The 24273-nt window shown below is 41.9% G+C and overlaps 1 protein-coding gene across 2 annotated transcripts in view; it reads right to left on the bottom strand.

Moving 5' to 3' along the window:
* Positions 1-20463: 20463 nt before the first annotated feature.
* The window catches only part of AEBP2 (AE binding protein 2), a 59127-nt gene continuing 55317 nt past the window's right edge, over positions 20464-24273 (bottom strand). For both annotated transcript variants that reach the window (XM_045587815.1, XM_036455669.2), the window contains one exon: positions 20464-20593. In XM_045587815.1, the coding sequence (XP_045443771.1) occupies positions 20479-20593 (115 nt within the window). In that variant the 3' untranslated portion in view covers positions 20464-20478. The remainder of the gene's footprint in view (positions 20594-24273) is intronic.

The raw sequence follows: 24273 nt of genomic DNA, 5'->3' as shown, positions 1-24273 counted from the left end.
AGAGGGATAGAGAGTTAGAAACATCGATGAGGGAGAAACATTGATCAACTGCCTCTTGCACACCTCCCACCGGGGATGTGCCCACAACCAAGGAACATGCCCTTGACAGGAATTGAACCTGGGACTCTCTATCCACTGAGCCAAACCAATTTCGGCAAAGCCTCTTATTCTAAAAGGTGGCTGCCCATTTTAGAAAGGACCACTATATGTGTAAATCTTCTAGGTGATATCAATTGATTAGCGGGAAAAGAATAGATTGCTTCTTACTGTATGAGGGGGAAAATTCATCCTTCTGGATCTTCAGAGTCCTCCCCCCTGTGTTATTGGATAAAAGAGGGGGGAAATAGAGAGAGCCATACAGAAGAGATCTTCTCAGTAGAGCTTGTCAAAGCCTCAGGGTCTGGACCGCTGACCTGCTGAAGTACAAACCACACGGGCACGTGATGCGCCCTTGAAGGATGATGAACAATCTATAAGCTTCAAGATAACCCCAGTGACACTCATCATGCTCCTAATGTGGAAGCTCATCTCCACCTGGACCTCCCCAGGTGAGAATCTCCCGCCCCCAACTCTGATCTCCTGTAAGCAGCACCTAACCCCGCCCCCCAGACCAGGTGTTCTCCTCTGGTTTCCTCAAGAGTACAGATGAGCCCTAACCGGTTCAGCTCAGTGGATAGAGCGTTGGCCTGCGGACTCAAGAGTCCCAGGTTCAATTCCGGTCAAGGGCATGTACCTTGGTTGCGGGCACATCCCCAGTGGGGGATGTGCAAGAGGCAGCTGAATCAATGTTTCTCTCTCATTGATGTTTCTAACTCTCTGTCCTTCTCCTTTCCTCTCTGTAAAAAAATCAATAAAATATATATTTTTTAAAAAAACAAAAAGAGTACAGATGAGGCCATCTTATTCTTAAGAACCTCTTTTATCATTATACACTGGACACAAGAGTGCCAGACAACTTGTGTTTTTTGTTTTCACGGCTCTGCTCCGAAGGAACCACACCCAAGAATCTCAGCCACACTTTGGCTTCACTTGGCTACGACAACAACAAAATACCATAAATCAAGTGGCCAACAACAGAAATTCATTTCTCACAGTTCCAGAGGCAGGAAGTTCAAAATCCTGGTGCCAGTGTGGTCAGGTTTTAGGGAAAGCCCTCCTCTGGCTTGTAGACAGCTGACTTCTCCTCGTACCCTTTCAAGGCAGGAAAGGAATGAGCCAGCTCTCTGGTCTCATCTGATGGAGGCACTACTCCTGATCATGAGGGCTCCACTTTATGGATTAATTACCTCTCAAAACCATAGTATTGGGGATTAGACTCCTAAATAGGAATTTGGAGTGCTGGGGACACACATTCAGTCCATAGCATGCCTGAACCCAGTCAAAGAAACTCTAAAATTTCAGCCCAGGCTGTAATAAAATGAGACTTTTGAGGGAGGACTAATTGTACTCGGTATGTGGGAGGGATGTGAATTTTTGTTCTAGAGGATTGGCTGTGGCAGATCATCTCAAATATGGCCACCATCAATTTCTTCCCTCCCTGTGTGCATATAGCACATCTCATCAAAAGGCAGAGTTCAATTTCCCTCCCTCCCCTTGAATCTAAGCTCAATCCATGCCCATTTTCAAGTAGAATATAGCAGCAGTGATGTCTCAGAATTTACAAACCTTAAAGGAAATGGCTAATCAGACCTTTTTTCCACTTGAAGCACAGGAGCCCAAACCACCCGGACAGACCAAATTAAGGAGAATCAAAGTCAACCAATCCAGCTGACCCCAGGCCAACAGCTAGCACCAATGAAGAAGATCCCTTAAATATTCTAGACCCATGGTTGGCAAACTGCGGCTCACGAACCACATGTGGCTCTTTGGCCTCTTGAGTGTGGTTCTTCCACAAAATACCACTGCTTGGAAGAATCTATTTTGAAGAAGTGGTGTTAGAAGAAGTTTAAGTTAAAAAAATTCGGCTCTCAAAAGAAATTTCAATCGTACTGTTGGTATTTGGCTCTGTTGACTAATGAGTTTGCCCACCACTGTTCTAGACTATTGAAACCTTTATATGCCAACGGCCCCAACCAACATCACATAGAGCAGAAGAATCCAGATTGTCATAGTCAAGCCAAAGAAATGAGTGATAATAAAATGTTTGTTTGGTTTTTTTTTTAAAAAAAAACAACATATTTTTATTGATTTCAGAGAGAAAGAAAGAGGGAGAGAAAGATAGAAACATCAATCATAAGAGAGAATCATGGATTGGTTGCCTTCTGCACAATCCCTTTTGGGGATGGAGCCCACAACCCAGGCATGTGCCCTTGACCAGAATTGAACCCAGGACCCTTCAGTCTGCAGGCCGATGCTCCAACCACTGAGCCAAATCAGCTAGGGCAAAAATGTTTGTTTTTTTAAATCACTAGGTTTTTGAGGTGGTTTGTGATGCAGCAATAAATACCTGAAATAATTCTCAGGTGGCAAGGAATAGGAATTTAGATTTGATGATAATGTAGAAAATGAAGTTAGGTCACATGACTAGAAACACCATAAGGATCATCAATGTGTTCTTCACTTCAGGGGAGCACAAGCAGGCTACACAGTGAGTTCGTGAAGAGACTATTCTAGAACCCACCCCCCTACCTTATCAATCTGGTGAGACTGGCTTAAAGCAAGGTCATTCCACAGCCACCTCTCAAAATTCCTCTGGAACATAATACAAAATCCTGTGTCGTTCTTTTGCTGGTTTGTTTCATTAACTATTTTCTTCTTTTGAAAAGAAGCAGGGCAGCAGCTTCTTAGAGGCCGATGTAGCATTTCTGAGAAGACATTTCCATGAGTATGTGTTATAAACGATACATGTATTCAGATGAATGATTTAGAGAATGTCTCTCTTCATATAAAACTTCAGAAGAGAAGAGGTTAATGGAGGAGAAACAAATGTTCATCGAAAAAAAATTTTTCTGTAAAGAACAGGAAAGATCTGGCTGTTGCTCACAGCCCTTTTTCAGGTGGCATGATCTGGAGACCATATGCTGCTGTTCTAGGGGAGGAGGATGTGCATGAGGAACCGAGCGGCAAGTCAAACTAAAACTGCCCCAATGGAGGGCTCCACAGAATCGTTCTCTCACCCTCTGAAGGGAAACAGCAGGCGCTCTTCTCCTCAGAACTTTTTTTTTTTGTAATATACTTAATTGATTTTCCACAGAGAGGAAGAGAGAGAGACCTAGAAACATCGATGAGAGAATCATCGATCAGCTGCCTCCTGCACGCCCCCCACTGGGGATGTGCCTGCAACCAAGGCACATGCCCTTGACCGGAATCGAACCCAGGACCCTTCAGTTCGCAGGCTGAGGCTCTAGCCACTAAGCAAAACCGGTTTTGGCATCCTCGGATGCTTCTGAATGATTAACTCTCAAGCAGGGTTACAAGCATGATTTCATCTCCTCACCTTTGATTTTTCTGACAACCATCCTATCTTTGGGACCATAGACCAAGAACTTCTAGACTTTTCAACTGAATTGTTGTCTTTTTAAATGAATACACATTGAAAACTTTGGAGGAACCCTGACCGGTTTGGCTCAGTGGATAGAACTTCGGCTTGGGGACTGAAGGGTCTCAGGTCCCATTCCCATGAGGGCACATGTCCCAGTCGCGGGCTTGATTCAAGTAGGAGGCATGCAGGAGGCAGCCTATTGAAAATTCTCTCTCATCATTTTTAAAAATATATATTTTATTAATTTTTTTACAGGGAGGAAGGTAGAGGGATAGAGAGTTAGAAACATAGATGAGAGGGAAAATTGATCAGCTGCCTCCTGCACACCTCCTACTGGGGATGTGCCCACAACCAAGGTACATGCCCTTAACTGGAATCGAACCTGGGATCCTTGAGTTTGCAGGCCAACGCTCTATCCACTGAGCCAAACCAGTTAGGGCTCTCTCTCATCATTGATGTTTCTGTCTCTCTCTCTCCCTCTCCCTTCCTCTCTGAAATCAATAAAAATATATATATATTTTTTTAAAGAATAGGTGAAACAGAAGAAATAATATGAATTAGATTATAGGACCTTTGAAATTACTCAGTTAGAGAACACACACACACACACACACACACACACACAAAAACCTTTGTATGAGAAACAGTTCACAACAAAAGTTTGATTTCATTTTCTATGTTGAACAAATGAGACATAAAAGAGGAAAATATGCTCAGCCTATGTGGTAGTGTTTAACTGGCAAAGCTCTAATAGTTGTATAAAACACTACCATATTGCCATATTACCAAGCCACCACATTGAGTTATGTAAATTCCTAGAATTTTTCTATTTCTTGGTTTCTAGATTTTATAATCTCTTTTCATGTGAGATCTTCTTAGATAACCCTCTCTGTCCCTTTTCTCTTCAAAAAAATTCATTGAACTTGAACCAAGACATTGTGCCTTTAAAGGGTTATCATTGAGCACTGATCTATGAACCAAAAGGTCACAGTTCAATTCTTCTTCTCACCTTCTTCCCTCTCTTCCACTCTCTCTGAAGATCAATGGAAAAAAATCCTCGGGGGAGAATTTAAAATATATGTATATAAATTCCTTTAAAGCTTAGGTTTTATGATTCAGCTGAATGAAAATGTCTATTTGCTGATATCTATGTTTTGCTTGTTTTCCTACAGAATCATGCAAATGACCCCAAGGGAAGATTTACTAGTATCAGATAAAACAAAACTGGAGAAAAAATAATAATTTGTAGATTATAGTCATGCCATTGAATAACTTTGTGTAAGATATAACCATGTCTATTTTAATTATATGAAAAGAGCTGCTCTGATGAAAGCAGTTGCTGAAATATGTGTGTAGTCATTATACTTATGTTAAATAGTTATCAATGGAACATTTCAAAAGAAGTTGGATCAAGTCATAAAAATTGTCAAATTTATTAAGGCTTAGTCTTTAAACTGGGGACTTTTCAGTTACTTTCATGATAAGGGCAGTGCATTTCAGAAAGTACACGTTTACATTGAAGTTTTTAGTAGTTTCAAGACAAGGTCCTAGAACAGATATGTCAAATAAAAATACAAATAACTTTTTTTTTCTTTAACAAAACTCCCTTAATTAAACATCTCTCAACTGTAAGTTTGCTGTACCAGCTGGAGTAGCTACATGCTATTTCTAATCAGCTTAAAAGGCTCATTATGACAGTTCCCAGTCCCCCACGTTACTGCTCAGAAAAGCAAAGAAAGTGCCACCAATAAAACTAAAACCAAGTTTAGACCCCAAATACAAAATAACACTATTTTAACTCATTTGAAATTTTGAGGGAATGCCAAACAGAATGCACCACTAACAAGATGTTTTCAAATGGCACTACTGAATAATTCAGAGTGTTGTGACATTTAAAAACACATTGTCAGCCCAATATGATGCTGATTTAAGCTCTTCAGGAGGCATTTTAAAAAGTGAATCCTCTCACCTGGCTGGTGTGACTTGATTGGTTGAGCATCATCTCCATGTACCAAGAGGTAGCAGTTTGATTCCCAAAGTACATGCCCAGGGTTTCAGGCTTGATCCCCAGTAGGGGGCATGTAGGAAGCAGCCAATAGATATTTCTCTCTCATAGATGGATGTTTCTATCTCTCTTTCCCTCTCCCTACCTCTCTTGAAATCAATAAAAACTTTTTTTTTTTTTTTAAGTAAACACTCTCTAGTAAGGATGGAGAGTATTTTTTGTTTGTTTTTTAGGACATTCTCAGTAATTTAACATGAAAAAGTTAATTTCCTAATGTGGCTCTTTCAAACCTCATGATCAGTTTATGGAAGGTGTTGAGGTTGAGATTGCAAGATGACATGTTCTAAAAAGTTTTTAATTATAATTTACTAGAGTACCAGTGCATGAAATTCATGCACAAGAGGGGAGGGTCCCTCAGCCTGGCCTGCACCCTCTTGCAATCTGGGATTTCTTGGGACCACTGGCTCCTAATTGAGAACCTGCCTGCCTGATCGCCCCTAACCACTGCCTGCCTGCCTGCCTGCCTGCCTGATCGCCCATAACTGCCTTGGCCCCCACCACAGCGGCTTCATCCAGAAGGATGTCTGGAATGATGTCCGAAAGGTTGTTAGGCTATCCAGTCTAATTAGCATATTATGCTTTTATTATTATAGATGATTTCTTATAAGATTTCTCTTCATATTGTGCCTCCAAACAAAATACAGAAATAAAATAAGTACTGATGTTAACGAGGCACTGCAAATGTCATCTCTAACTCTTACTGTTGAATCACATCCCCCAAATGATATGTTGAAATCTTAACACCCGAGTACCTATACGTGTGATCTTATTTAGCTCTTTCCAAAGGGCGCTGAGCCATGGGCATCTCTTGGAACAACTGGCACATGTGCTGCAAGACGAGGGGCAAGAGAAAGCCCCATCGCAAGAAGCAATAATCTGAGCTGGGACGCCCTGCTGCCAACACTAAGATTGGCCCCAGCCTCATATACACAGAGCAAGTGCAGGAAGGCAACAGAGACCAAGCCTTGAGGCTGGACGTGAACAGCTCCTCCTGGGGCTCGGAGTGTTGTAGGCGCAAAACAAGGATTACTCATGTGATCTACAATGCCCCCCAACAACAAACTGGTGCCCACCGAGACCCTAGCAAAGAAAGGAGTGGTGCTCACTGACAACACACCGGACGAGCAGTGGGCACCGCCCTGGGAAGAAGAGAATTTAAACCGAAAATGAAGAATGAAAGAAGATTCAGAAGAAATGTGATGAAAAGAGAAAGAATGCCAGCGGCAGCAGCCTGGTAGCCAGAGAGCATCAAGCCTGCTTCTGGCAGGCCACGCTCCACGACCAGGCCCGTGTGGCTGCGCACGTGGGCACATGCTGGAGCTCCAGGTGAGGAAAGTCCAAGCCCGGAAAGGCCCCCCTCTCTCAGCTCATGTAATACAGGTGTTTCTTGTTCTAAACACAAAGAAACAAATGCAATTTTATTTTAAAAACACAGACCTTCAAGTTAAGATGAGGCCGTACTGAATTGAGATGGGCCCTAAACCAAATAACTGACGTTCTTATAAAAAGAGAAAGCAGGCAGTGCCCTTGGCAGTCCCCGATCTGTCTGTTGCTTCAACAGTGTTTGGACCGAACAGCCCCAGGAACACCCCTTCTTGCAGCCTCCGGCCACTCTCCTGCGTCTTATGCTGTCACCACCTCAGAACCACGTCCGGGACCAGCTAACACACTGTTTTTTGTGTGTGTTTTTTTCTACCTTAACTCCTTATTGCCTAACAGCCATGAGCTCCCAAATCCGTCAGAATTATTCCACCGAGGTAGAGGCTGCTGTCACCCACCTGGCCAACCTGCACCTGTGGCCCCCATGCACCTACCTCTGTCTAGGCTTCTATTTCCACCTGATGTGGCTCTCGAGGGCCGCTTCTTCCGAGAAGCTCAAGGGCGCTGAGCTGCTCTCAACGTGGCCTTCTCTCCCAGGACGTGCTGAGGTCTCCCAGGATGAGAGGGCAAACTCAGGGCCATGGAAGCCACCCTGGCCTTGGAGAGGGGCCTGAACCAGGCCCTTTGGGAGCTTCAAGCCCTGAGTTCTGCCCACACAGGCTCTCATCCTGTGGCTCCTGCAGAACCACTTCTGGGGTGAGGGGGTGAAACTCATCTAGGAGATGGGTGACACCTGACTCACCTCCGTGGGCTGGCCGGCCCCAGGCTGGGCTGGGCGGGTATCTTCCGAAGGCTCACCCGCAAGTGTGACTAGAAGCCTTTGGAGCCCAGAGGCCTTTGAGGGGCCCCTCTGCATCCCCTGGTGTCTGGCTTTACCTGAGTCTCTCCCCAAAACTGCTAGCCATTCTTTTAACCACCTGAAGCCCTCCCCCATGCATCGGACCAAATGAAACCATAAAGCTTTTTGCAGGAGAGAGAGAGAGAGAGACAGAGAGAGAGAGACAGAGAGAGAGAGACACAGAGAGAGAGACAGAGACAGAGAGAGATATGGATGGAGAGGCTATGACTGTGTGAAGACATACAGACACACAAACACCGAGGGAAGACAGCCATGAGAAAATGAGGCAGAGATTGGGGTTGTGCTGCCAAGGAATGCCTGGAGCTGCCAGCCCCTGGGAGAGGCAGGGCGTCCTCTCCCTTAGATCTGGGAACCCCTTGGTGTGGGGCTTCCAGCCTCCCAGTCAGTGGAGAATAAATTTCTGTTGTTTAAAGCCACCAGTCTGTGGTAATTTGCTACAGCAACCCTAGGAGACTGACACTGACTCCCATTGCAATTGTTTAAGAATACTCAAATGGCTGCAACCGGTTTGGCCAATGGATAGAGCATTGGCCTGCGGACTGAAAGGTCCCAGGTTCGATTCCGGTCAAGGGCACGTACATTGGTTGCGGGCACATCCCCAGTAGGGAGTGTGCAGGAGGCAGCTGATCGATGTTTCTCTCTCATCGTTGTTTCTAGCTCTCTATCTTCCTCTCTGAATTAATTTTTAAAAAAATTATTTTTAAAAAAAGAATACCCAAATAATTTCTGTCCTCATTGCCTAACTTTTTAATTAAGGTGATGATTTAAAATTCATAAAGTATCTAACAAAATAGAGTGATAATCTATATTGTGTACAGGAGTGATGTGAAATTACGTTTGATAGGACACTGCAGTGGGCGGGGGGGGGGGGGGGGATAAAAGAAGCAAGTTTACATTCACCCTCAGTTCAACTCCATCACGGTACTGATGATTTCACTCAAATGTAGAGGGAGAGAAAAGTAATGCAGCCAAGATAACAAAGCATTTTTGAAGTAGAGCTAGGACTTTTATGTCTCTTGATTTTTTTTCTTGCTGTTAATTCTCACCCAAGGGTGTGTGTGTGTGTGTGTGTGTGTGTGTGTGTGTGTGTGTATCTCCTTATTGATTTCAGAGAGGAAGGTGGAAGGAAAGATAGAAAAATCAATGATGAGAATCATTGATGGGCTGCCTCCTGCACGCCCCCTACTGGGAATGAAGCTGGTTCCATAGGTCAAGATCATCCACTAAGTACATTGGCTGGGCACCCAATTATATTTTTCCCATTGATTTTTAGAGAGATTGGAAAGGAAGAAGGACAGGAAGGAGGGACAGACAGGCAGAGAGAGATATCAATATGAGAGAAACACATCGATTGGTTGCCTCCAATACTTTCCCTGACCCGAGGTTGGGATTGAACCTGAAACCCTGGAACGGTGCCTTTGACTGGGAATCAAACCGGAGACCCTTTGGTGTGGGGGCTGACACTTTAACCACTGAGCAACACAGGCCAGAGCTACATCTTCATTTTTAACCCAGGATTTCTCCCCTGTCCCTCTGGACTGAGGCTGCATCCTCCAGGGCTAGATGCCAAAAAGGATTTGAAAAAGATAGCCTTTCCAGCACAAGAATATTTAAATAGAATGGTTCCCACACAATGCTCTCAAGAGACTGCTTTTCTTATTTAAATACATATAGATTCTTTACCCGAGACAAGTCTAGGATTTGTCATAAATCCAAAATCAGTTTCCAGGTATTTGGGTAGAAAGCTAAATTTTGTGTTTGATGGCAGCAAAAATAAACTTCGAATGTGATTGTTTTATTGAGTCAGGGGGGGGAAAAAAAAGTAAGAAAACAAGGGGGTTTATGATGGCCACCACTTCCAATAGGAACAAAATAATTACTTTTTTTTCACTCTAGGATATTACTTAAGAAGAGATGTTTGGGGGTGCGGGAAGAGACTGGACAAAAATTGTACATCTATGGATAAGGACAGTGGGGGGGGGGTGGTAAGGGCAGAGGGTGGGGTGGGAACCAGATGGAGGGAAGTATGGGGGGGAAAAAGAAACAATTGTAATAATCTGAACAATAAAGATTCAGTAAATTTAAATTTAAAAAAAAGTTAAAATATGCCGAAACCAGTTTGGCTCAGTGGTAGAGCATCGGTCTGCGGACTGAAAGGTCCCAGGTTCGATTCCGGTCAAGGGCATGTACCTTGGTTGTGGGCACATCCCCGGTAGGGGGTGTGTAGGAGGCAGCTGGTCGGTGTTTTTCTCTCATCGACGTTTCTAGCTTTCTACCCTCTCCCTCTCTGTGGAAAATCAATAAAAATATTCCAACAAAATATTTTTTAAAATGTTAAAATAGTAACATCCTCATCTTGCAATCACGCTGTGTCGCTGAGGGCAGTAACTTCCAGGGGATATCTGTGTCCTGATGAGGGCGATAGAAGCCCCGGGATTGTGTTTTGGACACTCTTCAGAAGTTTGATCTGATTTAATTTCTTGGCTGAGTTCTTGCCTTTGTTGAATTCTCTCCAAAGGTAAAGGTCAAAGGGGCCTTGCTAACAACAGGCAACCCGTCTCTCCAATGGGAGAAAAGCCTCAAATTGTGAAAAGAATGCAGAGGCGGCGATGCCTTTTGATTTCTGCAGGTCACCGGTGATGTGGAAGGTCAGGCAGGCAGGGCTGAGATGGACACGGGGGTCTTTCCCATTGGAAAGGCTGGGGAAACCAGCAACTATAGAGATGGGTGGAGTCTTTTAGGCACGTTCAGAGACTAAAGGCTGAACGTGCCTAAACTCCCAGCAGCATCAAGAAAGAGTTACAGCCGCCGAAACCGGTTTGGCTCAGTGGATAGAGTGTCGGCTTGGGGACTGAGAGGTCCCGGGTTCAATTCCGGTCAAGGGCATGTACCTTGGTTGTGGGCATATTCCCAGTAGGGGGTGTGCAAGAGGCAGCTGATTGATGACTCTCCCTCATTGATGTTTCTAACTCTCTATCTCTCTCCCTTCCTCTCTGTACAAAATCAATAAAATGTATTTAAAAAAAGAAGAAGAAGAAGAAGAAGAAGAAGAAGAAGAAGAAGAAGAAGAAGAAGAAGAAGAAGAAAGAGTTACGGCAGAAAACGGTTTGGCTCAGTGGATAGAGCGTTGTCCTGCAGATTGAAAGTCCCCAGGTTCAATTCCGGTCAAGGGCATGTACCTTGGTTGCAGGCACATCCCCAGTAGGGGGTGTGCAAGAGGCAGCTGATTGATGATTCTCTCTCATTGATGTTTCTAACTCTCTATCCCTCTCTCTTCCTCTCTGTAAAAAAACAATAAAATGTGTTGTTGTTTTTTTTTAAAAAAAAAAAAAAAAAAAAAAGAGTTATGGTGCCCACTGTGATGGAGGAAAAAGTTGCCCTTGGTTGTAAGAAACATTTTTAAATTTAATTGTAAAATCCTCCAAAGGAGCTTGTTTGCCTCATTGCTGAGCTGCCTGCTGGTGCAGTGCTGAACTTGAACATTATTACCCTTAGACCCCCAACCCCACCCTCACCCGGACGTACTTAACACCTTGTTTTTCAAACATGCTGTGTCTCTAGGCAGACGTAGAGCTTGTCATAAATCTAAAAATCATCACCACTACTTGGAAGCTATCCAGTTAGCCAGAGGCAGCCTTTGCACACCAATTCACTCTTAAAAAAAAAAAAAAAAAAAAAAAAAAAAAAAAAAAAAAAACCACACACAAAGAACAAAAAACCTGCAAGCTGAGTTTGTGCTTTTGGACAAGCATTGCATACCCCATATGAGAGACTGATGGTGACTGCCCTGAACACAGTTTCAGATTATTTTGTTCTTCCCTGAAGCGTTCAGGGAAAAGCTTGCCAGCAGATTTGAAGAAGAAAAAAAAAAAAAAAAAATTCCATCTCACGTGAGTGATTTCTTGGCATGAAGCGCCTTTCCTTTCATGTTCTATGAGGAGCGTGCGCGCCACATTGCCTCGAAGGGCAAGTTCTCCTCCCACACACAGAACGCAAGCTCCTGGAGCCGGCGGCCAGCCGGACCAAGCTACGTTTGGGTAGCCCAGGTCCCAGCGTTAGGAAGCCTGACGCATACTTACCCCAAACATCTTCAGTTCCTTGCCTGAATTGGCCAATATTTTGTGATGGTGATTTTTTTTTTTTAATTTGTTTGGCTAATATGAAAACAATTTCCTTTGACTCTGGGTGCTAAAATCAGAAACTGTTTCTTGCAGCAATGGGAAATACGATTGTGACACCGAAAATGATGTTGGCTGCCCAGCACACGCATGCCCCAGTACTCTGGAGTGGAAATCAAAGGCCTTTCATTACATCAATTGCCCGTCAATTGGCGGCCTCTGGAGTCTCTTTCCAGATAAACAAGAAGGTGGAGACATGGCAGGGCCTCGGGCAGCGTACTCTTGACCAGAAGTGAGTCGATTTGTGATTGATGGGAATAATGACCTTGCCCCCTCCACAGAAAAGCAGAAGCTCCCTTTCTTTCACCCACTTTCTGATGTGCACTGAGATCCTGAGAAACTGGGGCCAGCACACAGCCACGCTGCCAGTTCCCTTTTTCCTGCTTTTCACCCAAAATGGTCATTAGACTTTTGAGGTCAAACCAAAGATTTGATACAAAATATTGAGAAATGCAGTGTTCCAGGCTGTGTTTTGAAATTTATTTTACTCCTCCACAAAAAAAGTGTTAGGTCCTCGCTGGTCTGGCTCGGTGGACAGAGTGTCAGCCTTCGGACTAAGAGTCCCAGGTTCGATTCCAGTCAAGGGCATATGTGGGCCCTTGACTGGAATCCCCAATGTGGGCCCACTCCCCAATGGGACATGCAGGAGGCAGCCGATCGATGCTTCTCTCATCATTGATGTTTCTCTCTCTCTCTCTCCTTCCTCTCTGAAATTAATAAAAATATATTTTTTTAAAAGTGTTAGGCAAGCAGGTATGTTATTCCATTTATTGGATCTGATATGGACGGAGAGGTAACATTTTCATTTAGAAATCTCTGCTGTCTTCTGTCTGCATTCTGCACTGACCACAAGTAACCAGATCACATCTCCCTTTTTTTTTTTTCCTATACAGCAAGAACAAGCTTTAATATTATCAAACAAATATTATCAAACAAATATATATATTGTGTTTTAATATTATCAAAACACAAGATCTTAATGCTCTGTGTCTGCTCAAAACACAAGATCTTACACCCTCTGGTTTTAGGTCAGAAGTGGTAGAAATACAGGGGACTTGTCAGATGGGGCTAGGCTCTGATCGTGGCCCAACACCCTAGCTGAGTTACCATGGCAAGCTACCCAAACGCCAGAGACTTCCTGGTAAGCTGGCCCTAATGCCACTTTCCTCTAGAACTAGAAACAATGTATTATGTAAAGTGATTGGCTTATTTTATTACTCTTGTCGTTGTTATTATTGCCAATACTATTAATGCCTAATAAAAGTTACATGCTTAAAAGATATCTGTTTTGTGGAGGAATATTTTAAGGGGTTTTCCACAGACCCCTTCAGTTGCCCGTGATGTAATTAATATGCTAAAGCCATGCCCAACTTTAAGGGACATACTAGGCCCCTGGGAATCTTGTTAAGACGCACATCCCAGATCAATAAGTCTGAAATTCTGCATTTCTAACAAGCTCCTGGTCCATACTGAGACTTTGACTAAATTCCTAGATAATGCCATTATCAAGGAATGGACTAGTTCTTAGATATTCACATGACAAACTTGCCTTGGGGTGGTGAATACACAAAGCAATGTAAAGATGATGAATTATACACCTGAACCATATGTAATTTTATTAACCAATGTCATCCAATAAATAAATATATTCTATCCAAACAAACATTAAACATCAGTTAGATAGAATTGTTTTTTTCTCACCACAGCAATAATGGATTCTCAACAGTTATTATCATATTTGCTCAAGTTATCAGTGAACTTACCACATATAATGAGCTAAGAATCAAATTTCAGCCTAAGAAGAGCTGGGTCACACCTATCTTCTAAACAATAACAAGGTCCCAGCTCCACAGCAGGCCCCCAACCCAAGGTCCCAGAGCTGGAAAAAGAAGTCCCTATGGGCAGTAAGAACTACAGTTTGTAAAAAACAGTGAGGACTGGGGCTCAGTGACACAGAGGCTGCTGGAGATCCAGCTATTCCTCTTAAAAGGCCAGCATCACGAAATGAACTTGCAAGGTCCTGCTTCCTCTGAGTTTCAGTGTCGGAGTGAGGCTGTGAAGAACATAGGCACATATGAGGAGAAACTGGATTGTCTGGCATCCAGACAGGAATTCAGGGATGGCTTTCTCACAGACAGAAGTGTCTGTCTGCAGGGATCATTGCTCCTATGCTGGGACCTCCTGGATTGCAGAGCTAACTGGCAGCCATTTCTGTTTGCTCTCCCATGGTGATTCCCTAAGACCCTAATTCACCCAATTTATAACCCCACCCAAGCTGAGTGCAGACTTTTGCATATGAATTGCCTGTCCTTGCTTAAGCTAAAATCTCTCAAACAAGCTGCAGTTGGGTCAGGGAGTCTCAAACCTATCAATAAAAGGCCCAAGACCTGGCACCAGCATCAGTGTGCCTTACTTCATAGCTGATCCTCATCTGGGCACTTCCAAACCCGCTACAAAGAGGAAGCTGCAGATCTCTCTGTAGCTCCTGGTGGCCCCAGACAGTGGCTGACTTTGCACCTCCCTGGAGAACCAGGAGCCAATGTGCCCAGTGGTCAGTGTCAGACCATACCAGATTACAACTCCTCACATCTGTAAGCAACACAGTCAAGGGGCAGACTCAGTAAGTACCAAAAGCCCGCAGAAGCAAGTCCTGCTCCATAAGGGTATCTCCTGCACAGCAGCTCTCCCACTGTAGTTGCAGCTGGTCCTCACAGTCAACTGGCCTGGTCAATTCCTCGCAGTGACACCAACAGCAATCAAGTCTCAACCACAATAAGAGAGCACTCACAGGCCACAAAGCGGTGCACCTAGACCTCCCAGCTCAGGTGACTGGGGAGGCTGAGCCCCTGGGCCCTATAGGATACTTACTATGCATGGCGACTCTACCAACTCAAGGAGACATAGTATCTCTATCCAATACATAGAAACAAAGAAACAGCCAAAATGTGGAGACAAAGAAACATGTCATAAATGAAAGAAACTGAAGAAAGCAAACTAGTGGCTATAGAGTTCAAAACCATGGTTATAAGGTTACTCAAGAATCTTTAAGAAACCTCCAGAAAAATGGAGATGGATTACTCAGAAATTAAGCATACACTGACTGAATTAAAAAATAATATACAGGAATTCAATAATAGAGTAGACGTAGGGGTGTCGAACTCAATCAGAGAAGGGGCCAAAATCTAAAATCCAGCCTAAATCGCGGGCCGAATGGTTTACTGAACAGTCATAAACTGTCATTGTGATGGAAACGCAGCAGAGTGCAGTGATGACAGCGCAGTGCGGGCCACATTGCAAGGCCTGGCGGGACGGATTTGGCCCGCGGGCCTTGTGTTTGACACATGTGGAGTAGAGGATTCTGAAAGTCAAATCAACAATATGAAATATAAGGAAGCAAAAAACACCCAACCAAAAGAGAAAAACAGAATCCAAAAAATGTGAGGATATGGTAAGGAGCCACTGGGACAACTTCAAGTGTATCAACATTTGCTTTATGGGGGTGCAAGAAAAAGACAGAGAGTAAGATATTGAACCTATTTGAAGAAATAATGACAGAAAACTTCCCCTACCCGGTGAAAGAAATAGACTTACAAGTCCAGGAAGCACAGATAGTCCCAAACAAGAGGAACCCAAAGAGGACCACACCAAGAGAATCTTAAAAGCAGCAAGATACCTACAAGAGAATGCCCCTACAACTGTCAGCTGATTTCTCAACAGAAACTATGCAGACCAGAAGGCAGTGGCAAGAAATATTCAAAGTGATGAATAGCAAGAACCTACAACCAAGATTACTCTACCCAACAAAGCTATCATTTAGAATTGAAGGTCAGATAAGGAACTTCACATACTAGAAAAAGCTAAAGGAGCTCATCACCACCAAAAAAGTAATATATGAAATGTTGAAGGGCATTTTTTAAGAAGAGGAAGAAAAGATTAAAAAAAAAAAAATGAACAAAATGGCAACAAATACATACCTAGCAACAATTGAATCTAAAAATAAACAAGAAATACTAAGACTCAGGAACCTCATAGGGCGTGGCTGACGGAAGCCAAGGCTATAGGCTCCACCCTGAAACTCCGCCCCATCCAAGCTGAACACAGATACTTTTAAGGCTACCTACCAACTCAGGGAAGCTGTGAAAATGCCGAGACAAGGAAACAGATCACAAACAAAAGAAATGGAGGACAAAAAGCAACTGGATATAGAATTCAAAACCATGCTTATAAGGTTTTACAAGAATTTCCTAGAAAAGGCCGATAAAATAAACGAGACCTATGAGGATATGAAAAGGGATCAACAAGAAATAAAGATTACATTGTCTGAAATAAAAAAATATTATACAGAGTTCTAAAAACAGAATGGAAAATCACAAGAATCAAGTCAAAGATTTGGAACATAAAGAGCCAGAAGCAAGAAGACAAGAGAATCCAGAAAGTTGAAGATAATGTAAGAAATTATGAACAACAAATACGTAACTATCAACAAGTGAATCTAAAAACCAAGGGAATTTTAAAAAATTTGATGAACAATATTAACTGGTGAATATAATAGAATCAGAGGTATGGAAGGGGAGTGAACTGACGATTCTCAGGGAAAAGGGGAGTGGGGGGTGCGGGAAGAGACTGAACATAAACTGTGCACCTATGGATGAGGACAATGGGGGGTGGGGAAAGGGCAAAGAGTGGGGTGGGAACCTGGTGGAGGGGAGCAATGAAGGGAGAAAAAAAAATGAGGAACATTTGTAATAATATGAATAAAGATTTATTAAAAAATAAAAATAAAAATAAACAAGAAATCTAATGAACAGAATAAACTAATGAATAAAATAGAATCAGAGGCATGGAAATGGAACAGGCTGATGATTCTCAGAGGGAAGGGGGGCGGGGGTGGGAAGAGATTAAGCAAAGATCTTATATCTATATAATGCATTACCTAAGGACACAGATAATAGGGTGGTGAAGGCCTGGGGTGAGGTGGGAATTGGGTGGAGGAGAGGAAGGGGGGCAGGGAAGAGAGACATCTGTAATAATCTCAATCATAAAGATTAAAACAAAAAATAAAATAAAATAAAATAAGTAAATTCTCATACCTTAAAAAAAGAAAAAGATTCACAATGAAGGATATGTTATCCAGCCTTTTTTGATAAAAATATGTATATACTTATGTTTGTATGTGCAGAAGTAGGCTGGCTTTCATTGTTATACACTTTTGTACTCTGAAACTTTTTGTATGAAGTACATGCATTATTTTTTCAATAAAACCTAATCTATAAAAGATAAAAAACAAACAACAATTGTTAAGTCAATCAGGAAAGTAATGTTGAATAATTGATACTAGGGATCACTGTTAAATTTTTTACATGTGATATGATACTGTGGCTATGTTTAAAAAGTGAAATTCTTATCTTTTAGAGACACAATCCCAAGTATCAACAGCTTAAATGATCCTCAGATGTTGGAAATTTACTTCAACATATCACAAGGGGGCAGATATAGATGAAACAAGATTGGCCATGAATTGTTAAAGCAGGTTCTCTAAGCTCCTCTCTGTATTCTTAAATAAGCTTGAAATTTTACATAATTGTTTCATTTTGTTTTTCGCAAATAAAACCACCTAATAACCCGAAGAAAATAACTTACTTGGACATTGAATAGGAAAAGGAATTTCTCCACATTAATCAAGAAAAGATTCATAATGAAAAAGATTGCGAGAGTTAATTTAAAAATATATATTAAGAATAACAAAAGTTGGACATTGTTTGCAACATGTAAAACGATTAATATTTTTACACTAGAGGCCCGGTGCATGGATTCATGCACCAGTGGGGTCCCTCAGCCTGGAATGCACCCTCTCACAATCCAGGACCCCTTGGGGGATATCGGATTGCCAGTTTCAGCTTGATCCCCGGGGGATGAGGCTGAAACTGGCAGTCTGATATCCCCCGTTGGGGGAATATAGTAGTGCATGAGGCAGCAGGGGGCCTGGGAGGAGCCTGAGCCCCTGCTGGACACCACGCTACTCCCGCTCATCCCCAAGGCACCTGCCTCCGCCACTGCTCACTAGCACTGACGCGGAAGTGGGAGAGGCTCACACCACCACAGCTCTGGCGCCCCTCCATCAGCTGGGGGAGCACACTGACCACCAGGAGCCAGCTCCTGCATTGAGTGTCTGGCCGTTGCAGGTCAGTGTGCGTCACAGTGACCAAGTCAAATCATCGACTAACTATAAGCATAAGAATATATCCAGGCTTTATTGTCACAAATATAAATTAAAACAGTAAGCTGTCCTTTATACTTTTTAATTTTCATGATAGTATCCAGGAATGCAAGGGCACAAGGCCACATACCATTTGTAGAATACAAATAACAAAACACGCTCCAAGTATTCAGTTCGAGCATTATTTACACTGGTGAGGCAGTGGAAACTGAAATACTCAACAATAAGGGACCAGCTAACAAAATTATGTATGACACACACATACAATGGGATGTTACATTGTACTAGGAGTCCAGCAATGTAGAGATGCTCAGCATATACATGACACATTATTAACCAATCTGGAAAGGATTCTTTTCTGTGTGGATAGAAGAAAAAATCCTCATACATTGACACCTAATATATTAATAGTGATATTTAAAATGATTGAATTTTAGTTTAAGTATTTTTATATGAACTTTCTAAATCTTTATATTAAATATATGTCACATATTTGGAAAATTTTCAAGGAAATTATTTGATACTTTTAGAAAATATACTATATTGACCAAGAATTACTCATAGTACTATTTTTCTTTTACCAAAGGGTTCAAGAGCAATACAAAATGCTGATGCTAAAAATGAAGTCACCATTTTTCCTTGTATGTTAGCCATCTATTAAATAACAATTTAACTATTAGAGAGTACTATAGTTTCTTCTGAAATTTGTATGTCTTCTAAAAAAAAAAAAAAAAAAACACGGGGTGGGGTTGCTATACAAATTAAATTCAGATTTTATAAATTAGGTACTCCTATAGACCAGAAGGAACACTTCCTTCAGACATTCTATATATCGATAGACTCCTCTAGGATTGACCAGTCTGGCTGGGTCTTGTGACTGAAACAATTGCTTTAGGAGTGAAATAATCTTCTATTCAATACTCTGTGCAGGTAAGACTGGGAACAACGTAAGAGGTTTCTTCACCAATTTTCTAAATATTGTTCTAAGTTTTCTCCTTACTTCTATCTGGCCAGACCTGGGGAAAAACAAAAGCTATCCCCAAATTGCTCCTCCTAGTCACGGCCAAAGGAACATTTCCCAGCCAGCTGTATGGCACCTAGTAAATATTGATTCAGCAATTTCTCAGGAGTCAGAGTGAAAATTTATGACCATAAAACCAAAGTAGTTTGCACAGACGATGGCTGTATGTAAAAATTGTTGTTTAAAGCAAGTAGGCAAATCAGATTTGTCAGAAACTTTAGCCTACTCCTCTTCTGTTTCCTCTTCTGTCTCCATTCTTGATCACTAACGCCCATAATGGTTTTAGGATATTTGTAAATTTTAAAAGAATTCACCAGAGACAAAGTCTAACATTACAAGCCTGATAACAGCATCACCTTTCATTCACTTAAATACTTCTTCAGCCCAGCCAGGGTGGCTGTTATTGGGCGTCCACCTATGAACCAGGAGATAGGGGTTCCTTCCATTCTCAGTCGGGCATATGCCAGGGTTGCTGGCTCCATCCCCGTGTGGGGTATGCAGGAGGCAGCCGATCGATGATTCATTCTCATCATTGGTGTTTCTATCTCTCCCTCTCCTTACTTTCAGAAAAAAAAAATATTTTTTAATTTAAAAAAAAATTGGAACACTCAGACACAGAGCAGACTGGTAATAGCCAGAGGGATTGGGGGACTGGGTAAAAGAGGTAACTACAAATTGGTATTTATAAAGTAGTCACAGGCTGTAAAGTACAGCATAGGGAACAGTGAATAATATTGTGAAAGTATGTATGGTGCCAGATGGGTACTGGGAATATCAGGGGAAGCACTTTCTGGAAACGTATGATTGTCTAGCTACTGTGCTGCATACCTGAGATCAAAACAAAGCAATGTTGAAAGTGAGCTATAATTGAAAACTAAAAAAATATTTCATCTAATTTATATTTTTACAGAACAAAGTGTGCCAGTCTGTTCTTGATGTGCCTCTAACCAAACCCCCTCTCCCCCTGTACCCCATGTTCCAGCCACACTGGTGGCTTTCTATTCATACAGCAAGCCAAGCCTACCCTCCTCAGACCCTCTTACTTACCACATCTGCCCCAAACATACTCCTCACACACACACACACCTGCCAGGTCTCTGCTCAATCATTACCTCAGAGAACTTCCAACTGTGTTGACTGAACAGCACCCTACCTTCTTTCTCTAGTTCCTCTGCTTTTCTTCATGGCCCTTTTCACTGACTTCATTTTTTAGTTCATTGTCTTATCCCTCCCCTTCCCACTAGAAAAGAAGTTCCATGAGAACAGGGCCTTTTGCTTTATCCATTCCTGTGTCCCCCTGAAAACACTAAACATAATATAGAATTAAGTACTGAATTAATACATTTCCTTGATCCTTTCTTTATTGCTCCTTTGATTCCTTTTTGAGTTCCTGTTTTGAATCGAGTGAAGTTGAGAAAAAACAGAAATTTGTACTTTTTTTTTTTTCACCCTTCAATTTTGCCTGAAATTGCCTTATGTAAGATATAAATTACACTGCAGGCTCTAGCTGATCTGCTTAGGATTAGAGCAGTAGCCCACTGAAGGGCTTCAGTTTCAATCCCAAAGGTACGTTCATCAGTTGCAAGCTTGATCCCAGCCTTGGTTCAGTACATGCAGGAGGCAACCAATTGAGGTTTTTCTTACATCGATGTTTCTCTCTCTCCTCCTCCTCATCCCTTCCACTGTAAAAAATAAATAAATAAATAAAAAATAAAAAAATAAAAAATAAAAAAAAAATTAATGGAAAAAATATTCTCAGGTGAGGATTAACAAAAAAAATAAAAATAAATTACAGTGCAATCTGAAGACACATCCCTGATCCTTGTATAGTCTTAACCCTCACTTAGAGTAATGGAGCCAGGAAAATGAGTGATTCAATAGATTACTGTTCATAATGGTTTGAAAATCTGGTTTCTAATCTGGAATGTAAGGCGCTCGGAAGTTATCTGCCCTAACAGGTAGAAGTTGAATTGTCTATCAACAATTCTTCTTAGATCCATCAGAGTACAGAGGTCACAAGGCAAATCACTGCCCCCAAATCAGAGACCGAGACAGGAGGAGATGATGAATCACCACCTACCAGAGCAGATCATCCATGGGAATCAGTAGAGGAGTAGGAAAACCTAAACTGTAGTTGGCGAATTGCTGAAAGCTCGGTGTAGATATGGTCAAGTTAAAAACTCCAAAGGGGCCCAGTCATACACACACACACCCACACACACCCCCAGCCCCACACACAATTTGTGTTTTACCTCCAGGAGTCCTACCATTCTCACAGCAAAGACAGGGAAAAGTCCCCTCCTGCTTTTAGCAGGAGGAGGGGAAAGTAGCCATTTTCAAAAAGACCCAAAACATTCAGCAGTTTTTGTTTAATTGATTTCAGAAAGAGGAAGGGGAGGATAGAAACGTCAATGATGAGAATTATTGATTGGCTGCTTCCTGCATGCCCCCTACTGGAGATCAGGTCCACCTCCCAGGTATGTGCCCTGAATCCAACCATGACCGCCTGGTTCAAGGGTCTTGCTCAACCTCTGAGACACACCAGTGGGACGGACATTCTGCAGTTCTTAAAGAGGCCCGTCCTCTAGAGAAACTATTGAATATTTCACCAGAACCTAACACTATTGAAGTTATGTTGGGGCCTAACTGACCTGGGAGAAGTCTTCCAAGTGGGAGAAGGGCAAATACCCAACTACAGCCACCTCCAGCCCTGCCCCACCTAAGGAAGGAAAAACTGAGAGGCCAGGCCACCCTTTTTGGGACTCCTCCAGCAGAGAGCTTTGTTACTTTCGCCTTCATAAACCTCCCCTTTGGTTAAAAACAATCACAAAAACCTGAAAGGCCCTTGTGAAGGTCATAGCCCAGGGCCAAAGGCTCACACACACACACACACACACACACACACACACACACACACCCCGCTGCTGCCCTGCCCCACCCTACCCCCCCCCCCACACACACACACCTTCCCACATCACTAAAAGCCTATTGAGAGTGGTTCTTTACCAGGCATATCATGTCTGGCTTTCAACAAACAATTACTATACATTTCAACAAACAATATACAAAAAACACATTTCAAAGACAAAAAGCAAGCTCAGATACAGCAGGCAGGTAGGAATTATCAGGCTAGGAATTTAAAATAATTAGATCAATATGCTAAGATAACACATATCAACATACTAATGGAAAAGTAGACAACTTTCAGGAACCAATGGCCAATGTAAGCAGAAAGACAGAAATTAATCCTAGAAGTAAAAACAATAGAAATAATGAAAAAATGACTGATGGGCTCATTAGACTGGATAAAGTTAAGGAAAGTGTCTGTGAGCTTGGAAATATATCAAAATAAATTTCCAAAACAGAAAAGCAAAAAATTTTCTTAAAAACTAAGAAAAAGGGAAACAGAATAGACACAAACTCGGGACAACAAAGGTTTAGCATATGTGTGAGGAGAATACCAGAAGAGAGAAAGGAACAATAAACCAGAGAGGCAATACTGAAAGCAGTAATGACAGAATTTCCACAAAGTAACATCAGACAACTAAACACAGAATAAGGATAAATGCCCCTCACCCCCAAGAAATGTATAACTAGGCCTATCATATTCAAATTGCAGAAAAAGAAAAGAAAAAAATCTTGAGAGAAGGGGGCAAAAACACCGTATCTACAGAGGAGCAAAGATAGAATAGCATCAGGCATTTCCTCATAAATCACGCAATTGAAGAAAGTGAAATACGTATTGAAACAAAAACACCTAGTAATTCTTTATCCTGTGAAACCATCCTTCAAAAGTGAAGGAGAAATAAAGACTTTCTCAGACAAAAACTGGGAAAATTTGTTGCCAGATCTGCCTTGCAAGAAATATAATTTCAGAGAGAAGGAAAAGATACATAGGTCAGTGTAAGAAACGTCCAAATCCGTAGAGCTCTGATTTCATTTCAGTCAAGATGACATTTGCTGGGAAGCAAATGTTCAACGGATTGAGAAAATGCTCCAAAGAATAGAAGTTTTACAACTTGATACTTCAGAATCAAAAGAGGAGACGCCAGGGAGTTACATGAACTCTATTGCGGGTAGATTAGGGAAGCAGAAGAAAATAAACAGCAAAATCTCTGGAATTAGATATAAAGTAAAACAGACACTTATTTTAGATTTTTGAGTGTAGGATAATTAACATTTATAGAACTCAGAGATGGTAGGTGGGGAACAAGCTAACGACGAGGGGTTCTGTGGTCTCCCCTGTCCTGGTGGGGGGAGTGGTCCCGAAAACGGGGTTTATTTACTCTGACATGGCAAGGGGCTGTTATTTTAGATGAAAAAGGACAACAGACAGGATCACTTAAGGTAAATGACCTTTTGTCAAGGAAACTAGAGCTCCAGGATGACTCAGGATGACTCATTTTTGGTTAGGAAGTTTTGCATTCAGACTATCCTATGTGGCTGAATAGGATAGGTTTCTGAGTATGTAGGACCTAAGCTTGTTAAGTTTAAGATGTGGCCCCTTTCTCATTACAGAGCATTAGAGAATAAATAAATGAGGATAAGATACTCAAATGGTTTTGTATATTTACCTTGTTGTCATAAATTAGAAGGCTATAAAAATTGTATGAAGTGGAAATTGTTTGGAATCAGACAAGAAAAAAGATGAGCAAAATGTGGTTAAGATTTCCTTGGCCCTAATTAAGATTCTTTCAGCCCAACCAGTGTGACTCAGCAGTTTAGCAGTGAACCAGGAGGTCTCGGTTAGATTCCCTCGCCGCCCAGGTGATCTATGAGCTTCTCCTCATTATGGATGTTTCTACCCCTCTCTCCTTCTCCCTTCCTCTCTGAAGACAATAAAAAAATAACAATTTATAAACAAGGATTCAAAAATGTTACTTTTTTTTTTTTTTACAAAAATTGGTCCTTTTAAGAAATTATTTTCTGCACGTTTAGAAAATAAAAATATTTTTCATTAAAATCCCCCAAAATATTCTTGTCTTCAAAATCCTAGGCTTTGTTATACAGATAAGCATATCAGTTTCACAACGTAAGAATTTGTTTGCCTTTTAGACACTTTTGACCATATT

The sequence above is a fragment of the Pipistrellus kuhlii genome, unplaced genomic scaffold, assembly GCF_014108245.1.
Source record: "Pipistrellus kuhlii isolate mPipKuh1 unplaced genomic scaffold, mPipKuh1.p scaffold_m20_p_3, whole genome shotgun sequence".
Classification (NCBI taxonomy): Eukaryota; Metazoa; Chordata; class Mammalia; order Chiroptera; family Vespertilionidae; genus Pipistrellus; species Pipistrellus kuhlii.
The sequence above is the reverse complement of the archived record's forward strand: the minus strand, read 5'-3'. Positions and strand labels throughout refer to the sequence as shown.